The 16,619-nt window shown below is 45.3% G+C and overlaps 1 protein-coding gene across 1 annotated transcript in view; it reads left to right on the top strand.

The window, feature by feature from the left end:
• The first annotated feature begins 1,521 nt into the window (after positions 1 to 1,521).
• Rassf3 (Ras association domain family member 3) overlaps positions 1,522 to 16,619 on the top strand; it is a 65,586-nt gene continuing 50,488 nt past the window's right edge. The window contains exon 1 of the mRNA XM_031349161.1: positions 1,522 to 1,783. Coding sequence (XP_031205021.1) covers positions 1,673 to 1,783 — 111 coding nt within the window. The 5' untranslated portion in view covers positions 1,522 to 1,672. The remainder of the gene's footprint in view (positions 1,784 to 16,619) is intronic.

Raw genomic sequence — 16,619 nt, 5'->3', positions numbered from 1 at the left:
GGCTTTAAAATAGGCCATGACTCTAAGGCCCCTCTGGGGGTGAATTCCCTGGAGTGAAAGGCTAGTTTGCAAGCTGGACATGTGAATAAGCCTGCAGGAAGGCAGATTAGCCAGCCTTCTTTCTGCCCGAGGGTGGAAGGGACTACATAGGAGCCATTTCTTTTCCTTGTCCCAGACTTCTCTCTGGTCTAGCTTTCCCTTCTCCTGGTTCTCAAATGACGATTACTCACCGAGTCCTGATCCCAGAAAGGGTTACACAAAAACCCGAAGCGCCACAGAAGCAGCGGTCTCAGCCTGAGGGTGACTGCTACCTTTAGTCCCAGCATTGGGGGAGTAGAGGAGAAAAGGGTTTAGCCTTAAGCAGTGACGACTTTCTCTTTCTCTTTAAAAAACCCCCTTAAAAAAAGAACCCTCTGCTACAGGCTGCACAGCACAGCTGCCTTAAAGCCTCAAAACCTCTTTCCCACCAAGGTCTCTTGCAAGGAAGTTAGTAGGATTTAAGTCAACTCCAGCATACCAAGGGGAAAAACGACCCTCAGGGACCCTAAGAAAAGAAAATGTCGCATTAAAAAGATTTAGCTGATTGCAAGGTGTTTTTTTTTTTTTTTTTTTTTTTTTTTTTTTTTTTTTTTTTTTTTTGCCTCCGAAGGGAAACCTTGATTTTTGGTGTGTGTGGGGGTGAACAGAGTGGTCTAATCTACTTTCTCCCCCATGGGGTGACCTTGTAAGGTTGCTTGTGGAAGGCGACATTTACAAAGTGCATTAAATTAAAAGTACTCGATTGTTCGGTGATTATGAAATTTGTCCCCCCAAAATCTCAACTGCTTTAGCCATCCCCATTGAGGACGCGACTTCGCCACCGGGAGGCGGGAAAGCTTTACCACCGAAGTTCAAAAGAACCAGAAAGGATGTTTTCTTTCAAATAAGCACAACCCAGTTGCTCTTACCCCACCCACCTCTGCTAATTTATAACGGCTTGGGAGGGGCCAGCACGCGTGGCTCGTCCCCCTCGACGGAGGCCGTTTCAACCGATGCCCAGCCGGAAGGAGAGAGTGGGGAAAATTCTCCATTATATTCCTGCCCTCTCCAAAACTTCGGCTCTAGTAGCGGGGAGTCACTGAGGAATTTGCAATTTCCGGGAGGTTGGGGAAAGCACTTCGGAGCGTCGTCCCAGCACGGGCGGCGCTCGAACCCACCTTCCTTCTACCCTCGATCTCTGCTAGGCCGGAGGGGCGTGGCTAGGGATGGCGGGCGGGGCCCCACCTGTGCGCGCGGAGCTGGGCGAGACTCAGCAGCGGAGGCGGGTGTAGCGGGACCTGGGCGGGGCCTTGGCTACCAGGGGGCGTGGTCTAGTTGGGGCCGTGACGGGCTGGGGGCGGGGTCTTGGCTGGGCGGAGCCTGGCCCGGGGTGGGTGGGGCCTTGTAGGCCGGGGGCGGGGTCCAGGAGGGGCGGGGGCGGGGCGCACGGGAGCTGGGAGGCGCCTGGAGAGGGCGGTGGAGACTGCAGGAGGGGACCGGCCGGCGGCTTGAGCGGCGGCCGCAGCTGCAGCAGGACGGCCGGCCGGCGGCTCGGGGCTGCGCGCCGGGAACCTCGCGGGGCGGGCGGGCGCCGCACCCCGGCCTGGCCGCCTGCGCCCCGGGGAGGCCCCCTGCGCGCAACCGGACCAGCAGCATGAGCAGCGGCTACAGCAGCCTCGAGGAGGACGCGGAGGACTTTTTCTTCACCGCCAGGACCTCCTTCTTCAGGAGAGCGCCTCCGGGCAAGTCCCGTTCGGGTCAGCCGGTGAGTGGCGTGCCCGGGGTCTTGGCTCCACGTGTCTGCGCTCGCGCTGGGCGATGCTCGCCTGCGGGGTGCGGGGCGCTGAGAGTGGCCTTTGCCCTTTCGGCTCCAGAAAGGTGCTGGGAGCCTGTGCCGTGGGCGTGGGCCGCCCGAGGCGAGGGAAGGAGGTGGAAGGGCGCGGAGCCAGATGGCCTGGGCCGCTCTGCTTGGGGACGCCGGCTGCGGGAGCAGCTCCAAGGAGCCGGGAGGTCCCCGGGCCACTCGGGATGGCTCCTCCGGCAGCCCTTCGGGGTGACGGCCGGGTCACCGCGCCGTCGATTCTAGCTGCAGTTTGCTTGATGGCCCTGAGTGGCTTGAGGGCACGCAGTGGCCCGGAGGGACCGAGCAGCCCCTGTGCGGGCAAGCTGCGGGATGAAGGGACTGGGCGATCGTAGGTGCTCACTAAAATCTGGGTCCCATCAGGTCCAGTTTGTGGGTGCTGCAGACGTCCTAGGTAGACTTAGCTCCGGAGAGCTGAGCTTTACGCCGATTTCTTCCTTTTTTGGAGGAAGGGTGCCGTGGGAAGCGTGGCTTGGGAAAAGACGGTACGGGAAGTTGTGCCAGTTTCACAGATCGTGACAGGGATTTTTTTTTGGGGGGGGGGGGGCCTCTTCCAAATGAGGCACTTTGGCCGGACTTGTAAGGTCGGCGCTTAAACGGTGGCCTTCTGGCTCTGGAAGCCGCACCGGGAGACTGGCCAGCTCGGCCGCGCTCTCGTTAGATATAGGAGCTTTCACAGAACAAACTTGTTGCTCCTAAAAACACTACAGACGCACACGGGAGGTTTCTGTAAGCTTTGGAGATGAAAAACAAGAGGAACTAATCGTTCAGGGGCCCAGTCATGGGGATTCTGGTGGAGAGGAATCTCTGCCCAGACTGCCCTTGCCAACACTTTTAAGATTAACAGCCATTTTCTAAAGTAAAACTTATTTATCAGATTTGGAAGTTCTAGGTTTTTTGGTCTGTTAAATTTTCAAACTAAAAGGAGGAGGAGGGTGAAAGGCTAGGATGAAGTCAATATTGCTAACAGCTAGTTCCCTCGTGACCGGCTAAGGGTGGTTGGTATCATGCTTTTATCCTCAGACTTAAAGTTCCTCTGTTTACTAGGGCCACCTTTTATTTTCAGTAGAATGTGCTAATGGATGAATTTGGAAGTCTGAGATACACCCTCCCCACCCCCCACCCCAGCCTGGCCTACCTCCTGTGGGTCAGGGAAGAAATGGCTTTTTCCCCCCTTTCTCTTCCCTCATCATTGGTCCTTCACCACTTTACATATTCCCCTCTCCCTTACCTTGTAAAGAGCTTGAGCCAGTTTGATGTGTGTGTTCCAGAGGTACCTAGTAATTTCCAGAAAACCGGGGGGTTCTTGAATTCTACAGGTGTGAGAGTCTCCTTCACAGGAGCCAACCAGAATGTTATGGTTGGTGTTAAGTTTAAGAATCTTGTTCGTGCTTTTAAAAAGTTGAGGTGGTAGCTGGGAATGTAGATAGTAGAGCTTGCCTAGTACTTGCATAATACGGGGGTTGTGGTTCACAGTAGTGTGTGTGTGTGTGTGTGTGTGTGTGTGTGTGTGTGTGTCTGTCTGTCTGTCTGTGTGTAGGCAGGAAGATCAGCAATTCAAGGTCATCATCCAAAGCCCAGATACACTTTAAGCAGCATTTCTTCTTAGGTTTATGTACATTTAGAGAGTCTAGATTATACACATCCACTTTTGTAATCATCATCTAATTGTGTGTATGTGCGTGTCTGTATATATCGGGTGTAATATTGTCCATGAAGTACTGACATGACTGTGTATGACGTGTTGAAAATCAGGGCAGTAAGAGCCATTTCCTGGGTGGAGCCATTCACTATGTCTACTGGAAGCTCAGTGGCCTGTTTATTCCTTCTAGCATAGCATGTGTGTTGGGTTAAGTTGTAGGAGTGTGTTAAAGAAAGGGGTTTCTTGGTGAAAAGGGGTTCTGAAGCCTGAGTTTGTTTGTTTTATTTTTGAGACATGGTCTCTACATAGCTTTGCCTGTCCTGGAACTCTTGTGAGCTAGGCTGGCCTCGAATTCATAGAGATCCACCTACCTGCCTTTGTCTCCTCTGCTGGTGCAGCCATGCCTGTCTGAACTGTGGATTTCAGCAAGCATCTTGTGTTTTATTTAAAGAAGTGACTGTATCTTAAGTTCCTGGTTACATGTTTGTGAACCAGGAAGTAAGGCCTGTAAAGCAACGCACGCTGATAGAACCTGTCTTTTGGGGCAGGTCAGATAACACTTCTTCACTTTGATATGATTATGGGGGCAAAAGAAACACTTCTTACATGGTACATTTACCTCTTCCCTAGAAGGTGGGGAGGGCCATTGCCATGGGATCTATTCTTGATAGCACAGATCTCCCCCCAAGCCCCCACTATGCCGTACCACCTTCTGGGAAAGCTAGGAATTATGGTTTCTGGAACTCTTGCGAATATTCAAAGAAAGCAAGAGGGCTCTGCTGAATACAGACAGGCTGAGGAGAGAGGAGTGTGTTGGAGAGTCAGGGGTGGACATTTTCTTCTTCTCTTGCCAGGCGAGGAAACATTATCCAATTTCTTCTTATCTCCAGTGATAACAAAAAGAGACATAAAGAAGATGGTGCCCCTTTCTCCTTCTATTTTGTACCATGTTGGTCTTAAAAAAAAAAAGAGGCCTTGAGGGGATGTTAATGCTGCCCCCAACCCCAGCTAGTGCTTCACTGTTTGGTGGCTTAGTGAATACTGACTAGATGAATGAACTTTCCTTTCCTGGCTTGAAGATACTTGACTCTTCACTGCTCTCAAAGTTATGGTTCTCCCAAGAACCCTCTTGAACACTGACCTTAAGAGGGGAGAGACTGCTGAGCGGCTGTCTAAGGCCCCACTACATGTTAGGAAGGCCGGAGCTTGGATCTTCTACTTTCTTAGCAAAAGGCTAACATAAGATGCCATGTTTCCTTGTAAATGTGGCTGTGTATATATTAAGGCTTTCTTAGGATTTTGACTCTCTCCTGCACAGAATGTCATGACGGTGCTCAGTTCTGGCTTGCGGATTCACTATGCTTCAGACCATCCACTTGTTCTTAGTTTTAAGCAGAACCAAAAATGTTCTGTAGTTACTAAATCAAACTGCCTGGGACTGTAGGACACATACACAGCCTAAAATTGCTGTGCTTAATATTACAATTAATAGTAATACAATCTGCTAAGCTTATATGTGGCCTTTTTTTTTTTTTTTTGTCTCTCATTACGGATGGTTGCTGGGATTTGAACTCATGACTTCTGGAAGAGCAGTCAGTGTTCTTAACCACTGAGCCATCTCACCAGCAAACCCCCCCCCCCCCCTTTTTTTTTTTGAGACAGCCTCATGTAGCTCTGGCTGGGTTGCATAGCTCTGTATGAAGTGAAGTAAGATCTTAGGGAGTCATGCTCAGCTTTCTGGGATGCTGGGGATCTAACCCCAGCCCAGGGCTTGGTGCTCATGAGACAAGTACTCTGTTGCTTGAGTTTCCTCCCAGCTCATGTCTCCTCTTCCAGCTGAGAGATAACCTTTCTTCCAAAAGCCTTTGGTAGCTAAGAGTATAAGAGACACTGTTGCTGCTATAGAAGTGGACTAGCCCCACATCTCCAGAAACATGAAAGAAACCTTCCCCGACCATCCACGCTAACTTTAAAAAGTTATACTGAGGAATTGTTCCATGAGGAAGCTGGCACAAGTCCCACATAAGCCTTCAGTCTGCCTTTTGCACTGACTCCTGACTATCTGGTGTGCTTTATTAGACAGCCCAAGAGAAATGTGCTGTACTCTCAAACTCTTTCATTATTATTTTTTTTTTAATTTAAAGTTTTATGTGTATGGATACTTTGCCTGCTACATGTATGTCTGCACTATGTATATGTAGTGCCCATGGAGGTCAGGACCTTGGGTTCCCTGGAACTGGAGTTACAGATGGTTATGAGCTGCCATGTGGGTGCTGAGAACTACACCTTTGTCTTCTGCAAGAGCAGCCAGTGTTCTTAACCACTGAGCTATCTCTCCAGCCCCCGTGCTCCCTTTATTAGTGTTTCTTCTGGAAGGTTTAGAGGTAGTTCCCTTGGGCAAAAAGTGGCTTACAATATCAGCAGTATTTTAGCTAAACAAATTTTATACAAATTCAGTTATATAGGATTAAACTATATAACTGAATGCAAGTATTTCTACCAGCAGTACATTTTTATTTATTATTTTATGCATATGGTATTTTGTTTGCAAGTGTCTGTATACTACATATGTGCCTGGTGCCTACAGAGACCAGAAGAAGTTGTCAGAGCCCCTGGAACTGGAGTTAAGAGATAGTTGTGAGCTGCCGTGTGGGTGTTGGGAATTGAACTTGGGTCCTCTGGAAGAGCAGCTGGTGCTCTTAACAGCTGAGGCAGCCCCCACCAGCATTTTGCCTGGCATAAGCTGTTTGCAGTGCACATCTCGCCGACATGACTGTTCTTACAGTCTTAATCCACTGGGCATTTGTGATTGTGTCAGCAAGACGCACAAAGGCATATTTCTCTAACTGAATTTCAAAGGGAAATCAGTCCCCAGCCTTCTGTAACCTCGAATTAGTAGTATGCTGGCTGTGTTTCCTCTTCTGGCAAACATGCAAGATTTACAATTATTTGGGAGCATTGACAAAAAAAATTTATTAGAAAAAAAGGACTAAATATATCCAATAATGTAGATCTTCTTTTTAGCCTTCCTTTGGCAACCAGTGCCTATCATACTGTGACCATTATTTGTCTAGTCACACATGAGGCTGATCCCGTTCTTCTTAGTGGGGTGTGGGGTCTGATCCCCAGCACTTAACCCTGACTGCCAGGCGCTTGCTTTTTCCTCCCTCCCTGGCATAAGTAACTGCCATTTCAAAAGGCCACACTTGGAGGCTTGAAGGACATTAGCCAGCCTTGGGCCGCTTTTCAAAAACTGTATCGGAAAACTAGAGTAGTATGTATGTCTAGGTACGTCTTGTATGATGTATGTGTCCTGGCAAGCACAGCTTAGTTCTCTGCAAAGTTATATACATCCTAGCTTCTTCTTCTTCTTCTTCTTCTTTTTTTTTTTAAGATTTACTTATTTTATGTATATGAATACACTGTAGCTATCTTCAGACACACCAGAAGAATGCATTGGATTCTGTTATAGATGGTTGTGAGACACCATGTGGTTGCTGGGAATTGAACTCAGGACCTTTGGAAGAGTAGTCAGTGCTCTTAACCAATGAGCCATTTCTCCAGCCCACATTCTAGCTTCTTAAAATCGTGGGGTCCTTCAGTTGAATATGTATAGAGAAAAATCTGACCACAGCAAGAAGTTTCCAAAAACAAATTCACAATCAAACACACAATTAATCTCTGTGCTTGGCACAGCCCGGTGTGTTGGTTGTGACAGACTTCACTACACCCTGGTTCTGCGCACACACCCTGGGCAGTTTTCAGTGCATATTGACACACCATGCAAAGATAACGGCTGTTGCCTGAAATGCCTCATGTAGATGTGAGACTCTTCTGTGTTTTGAGCTACACTGTTCTGGCCAAATAAATAAATAAATGGTTTTCTGCTCTTATAGAAACGTCATGCCTAAATTATGGGGAATAAAAATGAACTTTTTTCCTGTTATTGTTCTTTAGTGTGTAAATATCAGTTTAGTACATCTTTGAATTGTGCTGTTAGAGTATTTACTTTTGCTTTTGAGACAGGCCGTCTCTATGTAGCCTTGGTTGCCCTGGAACTCTGTATGTAGACCAAGCTAGACTTGAATCTGTAGATATCCAACTGTCTCTGCCTCCAGAGTATTGGGATTAAACGCTTGTGGTACCATGTTTGGCAAACCATTTGGTTTTTAAAAAACAAAAACAAACAAACAAACAAAAATGAATTTTGGCTTGGGGCTGGAACACAAGTTCCTCTTTTTTCTGAGATGACCCTAAACATACCTTTGCCATTTTGTACTATTTTCTGTTTGTGAATTGGCATTTGGATCACTGGCAGCATTAATGAATATAAAATCAAATATCAGTCAACTCTGAAAAATGTTGAAGATGCTATGTCTGACAGTATCAGATACTCAGTCAAGAGGTAATTCCTTATGTACAAATAGACAAGCACAACTATCTCATTATTATGCAAATTTGCTTTTTTTGTCCACAGTGTTGAAATTTTATATACACACAGAGAATTGTGCAAGCTCACTTACATGTGCATTTGTGTCTTGGTGCTTATGTGAAGGCCAAAGAACAACTTGTAGGAGTTGGTTTTTTCTTCCCACCTTGTGGACCCTGGAGGCAAAATTCACACTGTTGATTGGCTTGGGGGCAAGTGCCTTTACCCACTGAGGCGTCTCACAACCCTTTTTGAGATTGGGCCCTTCAGAGCTCAGGCTGGCCTCAAACGCATGATACAGCCAGTGTATCTGATAACCTTCAGTTTCTGATTTGGGTGCTAGCAACAAGTCAAGAGTTTCATGCATGGTAGGCAAGCACTCTGCCAATGGAACTGTCTCCAGCCAGTTAAATACATTTTTTAAAAATGATTTGTCGGGCTGGAGGGATGGCTCAGCGGGTAAGAGCACCAACTGCTCTTCTAGAGGTCCTGAGTGATTCCCAGCATCCACATGGTGGCTCACAACCATCTGTAATGGGATCTGATGCCCTCTTCTGGTGTGTCTGAAGAGAGCTACTTATATACATAAAATAAATAAATCTTAAAAAAAAAATGATTTGTCACCAATGATATTTGGTTTTGTGTACCTACTTTGCATATCCATAATCTTGCAGTCAAATTAAAAAATTCCTCTGGAGAAAAGGGAACTTGATTAGAAACAGTTCAAGTAGCCCTGATAATAAATAATAATAAAGCAGGGAGTTTTATTCCCTGGGCTATGCAAGCATTACCTGTGAGAACCAGGTGTCTTCCATCCCTTGTGTTAGCCTCTGTTTGGTTTTGAGGTAGGAGCTTATCCTACTACTGCCCAGGCTGCCTACGCAGTGGTTTTGCCCCTACACCCACCCCCCAAGCCTTCTTGGTGTCTGGAATTATAGGCATACACCACAACTCCTTGCTTGCAGCTTCTTGTTTTAAGAAAGGGACTCCTGGGGGCTGGTGAGATGGCTCAGCAGGTAAGAGCACTGACTGCTCTTCTGAAGGTCCTGAGCAATCCCAGCAACCACATGGTGGCTCACAACCATCCATAATGAGATCAGACACCCTCTTCTGGTGCATCTGAAGACAGCTACAGTGTACTTATTTATAATAATAAATAAATCTTAAAAAAAAAAAAAGAAAGAAAGCGAATCCTGCTTTGTATATTCATTTCGTGAAAAATTTATTCTGTCACCTTTGAGGATAGAAAACTGTAAGTAGAGCTAATCAGATTTCTGGTTAACCAAAATATAAACCAAAGTAAACAACTCCTTTCATTTTCCTTGTCCTTCTCCCTCCTCCCTCCCTTCCTGTTTTTTAGACTGAGTCTCACCAAGCACATGTTGATCACCAACTTGCTCTGTAGCTGAGGATCATCTTTAACTTCTAACCCTCCGGCCTCTACAAACCAGTGCTGTAATTACAAGTGTATGGGATCATGGGGATCTATCTACCTAGGGACCTTGTGCACACTTGGCAAACAGTCTATCTAAACAGAGCTATATCTCCAGCTGATATTTTTCATTTTTCTTAGTCAAGTTAACTCTGGCTTGGCTGTCAGGAGCTGGTAAACTGGCTTTTATTTTTAGTTAGTTAGTTTTTTTTTTTTTAATAAAAAGTCAACTATGGTTGGGCAGTGGTGGCTCACGCTTTTAATCCCAGCACTTGGGAGGCAGAAGCAGGCGGATTTCCGAGTTTGAGGCCAGCCTGGTCTACAGAGTGAGTTCCAGGACAGCCAGGGCTACACAGAGAAACCCTTTCTCGAAAAAACAAAAACAAAAACAAAACAACAAAAAAGAAAAAAGTCAACTGTTCTTGACTAGAGAGAATTGGAGCCTGTAATACAAGATTGGAATTGGAAATGCATGTGAAAAAACGGTCAGAACTGGCTATTAGGATCACATGACCCTTCCAAAGCTGTGCTGTCCAAAATACTTAGCCGGGCGTTGGTGGGCGGTGGTGGCGCATGCCTTTAATCCAGCACTTGGAAGGCAGAGGCAGGCAGATTTCTGAGTTCGAGGCCAACCTGGTCTACAGAGTGAGTTCCAGGACAGCCAGGGCTACTCAGAGAAACCCTGTCTCAAAAAACCAAAAAACAACAACAACAACAACAAAAACTCACTAGATTCTAAGGACATAACTCTAAAGGAAAGAATGCAAGACACATCACAGTAGTTTAAAAAGATATGTTGAAATGTTAAAATCTGAATATGAAATATATGACATGCTCTCTTGGGATGTAGTTACTCATTTGCAAAAAAAAAAAAAAAAATTATCTGTGTTGGACTACTCCTGAGTGAAGTCATACACAGTACTGCATTTGATTTATGTGCCCTATGCGTGGAATGTGAACTATGTTACACATAGAAATTACAGTGTTTTAGGTATATTGACCTACATTAATCTTACCCATTCTTACAAACTTTATTTAAAAACATTCTACATTTATTTGGTTTTAAAAGTTCTTTTATTTATCTTTGGAGACAGTCTCACTATGTGGACCAGGCTGGCCTTGAAATCACAGAGATTGCCTGCTGCCCCTGGCTCTAGAGTTCTGGGATTTAAAAATGTGTGCTACTATGCCTGGCCTACATTTGTATGTATTGTGTGTGTGTGTGTGTGTGTGTGTGTGTGTGTGTGTGTATGTGTGTGTGTGTGAACACAAATGCCACTGTGCAAGCATGGAGGTCAAGGACAGCTTGTCTGAGTTGGTTCTTTTTACAGGTCGAGTTTAGGGGATCAAAGTCAGCTTCCCATGTTGGCTGCAATCGCCTTTATCGTCTAAGCCATCTCCTTCCTCACCTGTTTAGTTTTAGACACCTGGAAACTATAAGGGGGTGCGTATGGCTCGAATTATTTCTTGGTTGGATAGGGTTGCGTACTAAAGGAACTTGAAGCAGACTTAAAGTCTTCATTGTGTGGTGGCTGTGCCTGGGGTTTAGGGTACCCGCCTGGCATCCTGGGGAGAGTGTTGTCTGTGACGGGGGCTTGCTCACGGCTGTGGGGAATCGTTCCTTCTTGGCCCGCTGTGGGTCATACATACCAACATATGAAAGTTATGAAACTTGTATATGTGGAAACCCCTCACCCCTCCCCTCACACACATGCGAGCAAATGGGATAACACGGCCTGATGGCATGCTACATGCGACTCCGTGTTCAGTTTACAGAGTGAATGGGACTCATGGTTTCAGAGTATTGGAACAGTGAACTTAATGCGTATTTTAGGCACTGTGATTGCTAACTGCTGCTCCGTGATTCAGTCAGCTAAGAATAATTTACTAATTACACTCTGCCAACCTCAAGTTCTTTCTCCAGTTACTAAACACAGGGAGATAACGGGAGGAGGGAAAAGGGATAAATTTGGAAATTGGAGACCAGAAGAATGGATGGATGTCCTAAATGATGCTGGCTTTAACAGTCTTGTTATATATTTCCCTTGACATAATGGCGGTGGGGTAGGGGGGTTTCCAGGGAGAGAAAGAGCCGAGAGGTGGGGAGAGTACTTTTCTAAGTTCATTTCCCCAGTGTTGACTGCATGGTAGGCTGGGTCTTAGGGATCTGGGATGAACACACCTCTCCAGCCCCTTGAGTTCTTGGGCTCAGTTACTAGTCTCTGTAGACCATTTTGAGCTCCACAGCTCAACTCAGTTCAATCATAGGGTACTGAGTTGGTCTTTTTGTGATGTGTTAGTCTTCAGGGTCCGTCCATGCTGTACCATGTGCCCATTTCCTTCCCTTCTCAGGAGGATAACAATGTCTACATGTACATCCTAGTGTTCACCTAACCACTCACTGAGTGGCCGAGTTGTACCAATGTCTGTGAGAGGCCCTGCTTGCAACTCCTTGGCATGCCTACTCAGAAATACCATTATTGGGTATCATTTGGTAATTCAATTTTTGATTTTTTTTTTCTGAGAATGTTACATTGACATTTGAATCCTGCTCTTTAAACCTAAAATTCTGGGGTACTGCTGATGATTTTAGCTTTCATTTGATGTCTATATCGTCGTTTTTTTAAACAGGTACTAGGCTCCTCTTGTTGGAAAAATGCATCTATGACCGAGTGTAGACGACAATAATTTCTACAAAAGAACTACAAGTTTTACTTTTATTATTTTGGTACTGGAGTTGGACGCAGGCTGTGGTGTGTGTGTTAGGTTGGTGCTATGCCAACGAGTAGTTTCCCCAGCCCCAATATTTGGTGATTATTCTTTCTTATATGCCGGTCATGAGCATTTTGAGTGTGAAGGTTTTCCGTTATGGGAGATCAGGCCTCTTCCATGACTGCAGCTCCGGGCTGCCTTAGCTTTTGTTTCAGTCAGTTTCTGTACCAGCCCCGTAGTTCTCTTAGCTATAGCCATCAATGCAGGAAAAAGATCCAGCTGTGGTGGCCGGGAGCTCCAGCCCTGAGGGGCTTGAGGCAGATTTCAAGGATAACCTATGTTGCGGAGAACCATCCTGTCTCCAACAGCTGTAACGATGACGAAGAGCCCACTGAGTGTTTTATTCGTATTTGATTTCTATTTCTGTAATTAACAGTGACTTTAGTATTTTTCTGTTTTGGATCTTCTTTTTGTGTGAGCCTGGTTTCACCCGAGACCTCTGTCCTTTTTTTGTCTGTGAGGCTAGTGAAATCTGGATGGCTCCAGTTCAGGGCCTGTTGATCCTGTGGTCTGGTGAACTTTGGGTTGTTGTTGTTGTTGTTGTTGTTATTATTATTATTATTACTTTTTTTAAAAAAAAACTTACCCTGTAGTAGAGGGACATTCCATAGGACAGACATTGCTAGGAAGGCAGAGCCATGGATGAGAAGGGGTGGGGAGCCATGTGACCGTTGCCCCTCATTAGCCATGGGAAAGGAGACTGTCAGGAGAACCAGGGCCCTCAGAGCAGACCAGACGTCAGAGAAAGGATGGCAGGGCAAAGGCATGAAACCCACCCAGCAAAGACGAGTCCAGCATCATGTCCACAGAAGTTTGGTGCCTCTGTTAGAAAATCGCTGTTGAGTTGTTACATCCTCACTAACTCCTTTCTATGCTGATGGAAATTTTTGTTCTTTCAGCTCAAAAAAAAGATTTATTTATTTTATGTATATGAGTACACTGTCACTGGCTTCAGATACTCCAAAAGAGGGCATTACAGATAGTTGTGAGCCACCTGTTGTTGTTTAGAACTTAACTCAGGACCTCTGGAGGAGCAGCCAGTGCTCTTAACTGCTGAGCCATCTCTCCAGTCTTTAGCTTTTTTTTTTTTTTTTTTTTTTTAAACAAAAACAAAAACGAGAACATTTCAAAAAGAATTATTGTTGGGTGGTGGCAGTACACACTTTTAATCCTAGTACTCGGGAGGCAGAGACAGATGGATCTCTGTAAACTTGAGGCCAGCCTGGTCTACAGAGTGAGTTCCAAGGACAGCTAGGACTGTACAGAGAAACACTGTCTCCAAAAAGAAACAAAAAAATTTAAAAAGAATTACTGTTTGGTTTTAGGGTAGAGGGCAAGTGAGTCTCTACTCTCAGTTTTGGTATTTGTGGGCATGGTTGTAGGAGCTTATGTGCATGAGATTTAGTTTTCAAACTATAAAACAAAATTAGTTAAAAATGTATGAAATTACATAGGGGAGGTACTCATGCTAAATGAAGTCTAGTTTGCTGTTGAGACTTGTAGTCAGTGGAGATTCTGGAAAAATTAGGATGAACTTGATTCTATTGTTCGTGGGATTTCTATGGAGCTGAGATGAGAAGTAAGCCAACAGAGTTTTACTGCCCTACGCTGTAGCAGATGCAGGTTTTATGGCATGCGTTGTGAATTCAGGGAAACTGGACCACAGTGAGTAATTTCCCAGCTATGGGAAAATGTAAATATTATGTACATAGCTAAAGAAACAATAACATTACTTTTGTCCGTTCCAGGTCTGTTCCTGTTTGTTTACACAGGCTTGCTGGTGCTGGTCTTCAGAGTCAGTGTTCCTGTAAGGGAAGGTGTTGCCCTTTCGGGGTGTTCTGAAGTTGCTTTCTTGCGTTTCCTCTGACCGTCGTTGATTGTGTTATACCTTCATTTAGCATGAAACTGCCTTGTTTCATTTGATCCTTGCTCTCTGCTAGAGGGAATTTGCTCTATAATTTTTTTTTTAATATTTTTATTTTATTATTTTGTGTGTATGGGCCTTTTGCCTGTATGTATGTTTATGTACCACATTTGTGCACTTCAGAGGTCAGGAGAGGGCATCCTATCCTCTGGGACTGGAGGTACAGATGGTTGTGAGCCATCATGTGGATGCTGGGGATAGAACCCAGACCCTCTGGAAGAGCAGCCTTTGCTCCAGACCAGGATTTCTCAACCTTCCTAACCCTATGATACTTTAATACAGTTCCTCATGTTGTGGTGACCCTCAACCATAAAATTATTTTGTTACTACTTCATAACTGTTATTATCTGATATGCTGTTCCAAAGGGGTCTTGACCCACCTCTCGAGCTCCTTCTTTAATTATTCTATAGTCATCCTTGCCAGTTGTGGGGAGAATTTGGAGGAAGGCTCTTTAGGGTAAGAACTGCTTCTCAAAAGGTAAGTCAACTTCAGATTCATCCTGCCAGGTAAGTCCTGGTGCAGTTCTGTTTGTTTCTTCTCTGCACACACACACACACCATTCTGTCTGTAGGAAGGTCAGAGGACAACTTAATGGGAGTTATTTCTTTCCTTCTACCATCTGGATACCAGCCCAGGCCATCAGGCTTTTTTAAAGCTAGGTATGCAGCCAGATGGACGGTGGTGGTGCCCGCTTTGGATCTCAGCACTCAGAGGCAGAGGCAGACCATCTCTTGAGTTTGAGGCTAACCTGGAATATATCGTAACTTTAATTTTTTTCAGAAATCTATTTTAAATGATGGTTCTTAAATGCTTTAACTTCCCTTTTAGCCTACCACCCACCAGAGGTAGTGCGAAATAAAGGATATGGAGGAAGTGGATCTGTTTAGAAAGGTTCTTTGGAGTAACTCCTGTCTGTGCTGTCTGGAAATTGGGAGTTCAGTTCACAGGTTAGCAGGAAGAGGCAGCTTGATCCACTCACAAATACTTCACAGATACACTAGCAGTTCAGTTCAATAGAGTCAGGATAGCAAACTCTAATCAGCAGCGGTGGCACGACCTAGCAGAGACAGCCAGGCCTCAGCCTCAGCTTGAGTCAGCAGGAACACTAGAACTTTGGCTGTGTCTCTCTCAGGGAAGCTAATATCAATGAAGACTCAAGATCCACAGGCATTGCACAGCTCTGTAAGCAAGCCTAGCTCAAGTCTCCATCACTGTCCATTGAGTCCTTTTTATACATAGCCCTCCAAACATCATGTGTCCTCCACATGTCTGGCCTCAGCTGACATTACTCTGCCAATCAGCCTGAGTCCTCTGAAGAGACAAGAAACGGCAGCACACCACCAGAAGTTTTTTGGTTTGTTTCTATGACAACCTGACTAATGTAGCTCAATTGTGCAATGTAAGGTGGACCAATACATGTGTGTTGTTAGTGAAGAATCCTTCATCATGTGTCCTTTCACATGCTTGCTTTAGCAGAACATTCTCTCTCCTGTGTCTGCTTCAGCAACAAAAGTCTGCCTGAGCCTTTCACCTGTGTCCACTACTTCAGTTTAATGTTCCTTCATGTGTTTGCCCCAGCAAAACATCATCCAAATGACTTTCCAAAGACCCCTTAAGTTTCCACTTCAGTACAGAGTGAGTTCCAGGACACCCAGGGTTACACAGAAACTCTGTCTTGAAAGCAAAACAAAACAGCTTGTTATGGAACCACGCTGGGGAAGTAGACACAGAAGGACCTCGAGAGTTTGCTGCTCAGCCAGGCTAGTCACACTGGTGAGCTCTGGGCTCGTGAGAGGTTTTGTCTCAACAAAGCTAGGCAGAAAAATGGTTGAGGAAGACACCCGATGTCAAACTCTTTATCTTAACATGTATATGCACACACATGAACATACACACACACAATATACATGCATATATGGAAATGGATATGTGGTTTGCACATGTAATGCCAGGATGCAACCCAAGGCCTTGTGCAAGCAGGCAAGCGGTCTAACATTGATCTCCAGTTGAATATATGTTTGTGAATGATGAGCTGACTAGAGCAGTTATGTATAATAGTTTGAATTTAAATCAGGTTAGCTGTGTGCCTCCTGCAAGCCATCACGTGTCTTTAAGCTCCGTCTGTAAACCATTAATGTTAGCAGTTGCTATCTCTAAGAGATCCCACTACCTGTGATATTTATCCCTTTAAGTAAGCAGGCCTGAATGGAGAACCCACTGCAGTTGAGATTTCGAGTAAACCATACAGCCAGCCAAAGGGCGAAAGACAACAAAAGCTAAGTGTCTCTTTGGTTGTACTGACTTAAATGGACAGAGCATCTGTAGTTGATAAGGAACACCAGTTGTTCCTGGAGGTTATTACTAATTTTTAACTGCTTGCCATATCACTGTAGTGTGCTTGTTTCCTGGGAATGGAGCTGTTGCTTCCCTGTAAGCCTGAGGCTACCTAATATCAAGATGTTACCAGCTTTTCCCTTTCAAGCAGGCCGTCCCGGCTGGAGAGAAGATATTTGATCATATAAAAGTCTTCTTTTGAAGCA

The sequence above is a fragment of the Mastomys coucha genome, unplaced genomic scaffold (genome assembly GCF_008632895.1).
Source record: "Mastomys coucha isolate ucsf_1 unplaced genomic scaffold, UCSF_Mcou_1 pScaffold4, whole genome shotgun sequence".
Lineage (NCBI taxonomy): Eukaryota > Metazoa > Chordata > Mammalia > Rodentia > Muridae > Mastomys > Mastomys coucha.
The sequence above is the reverse complement of the archived record's forward strand: the minus strand, read 5'-3'. Positions and strand labels throughout refer to the sequence as shown.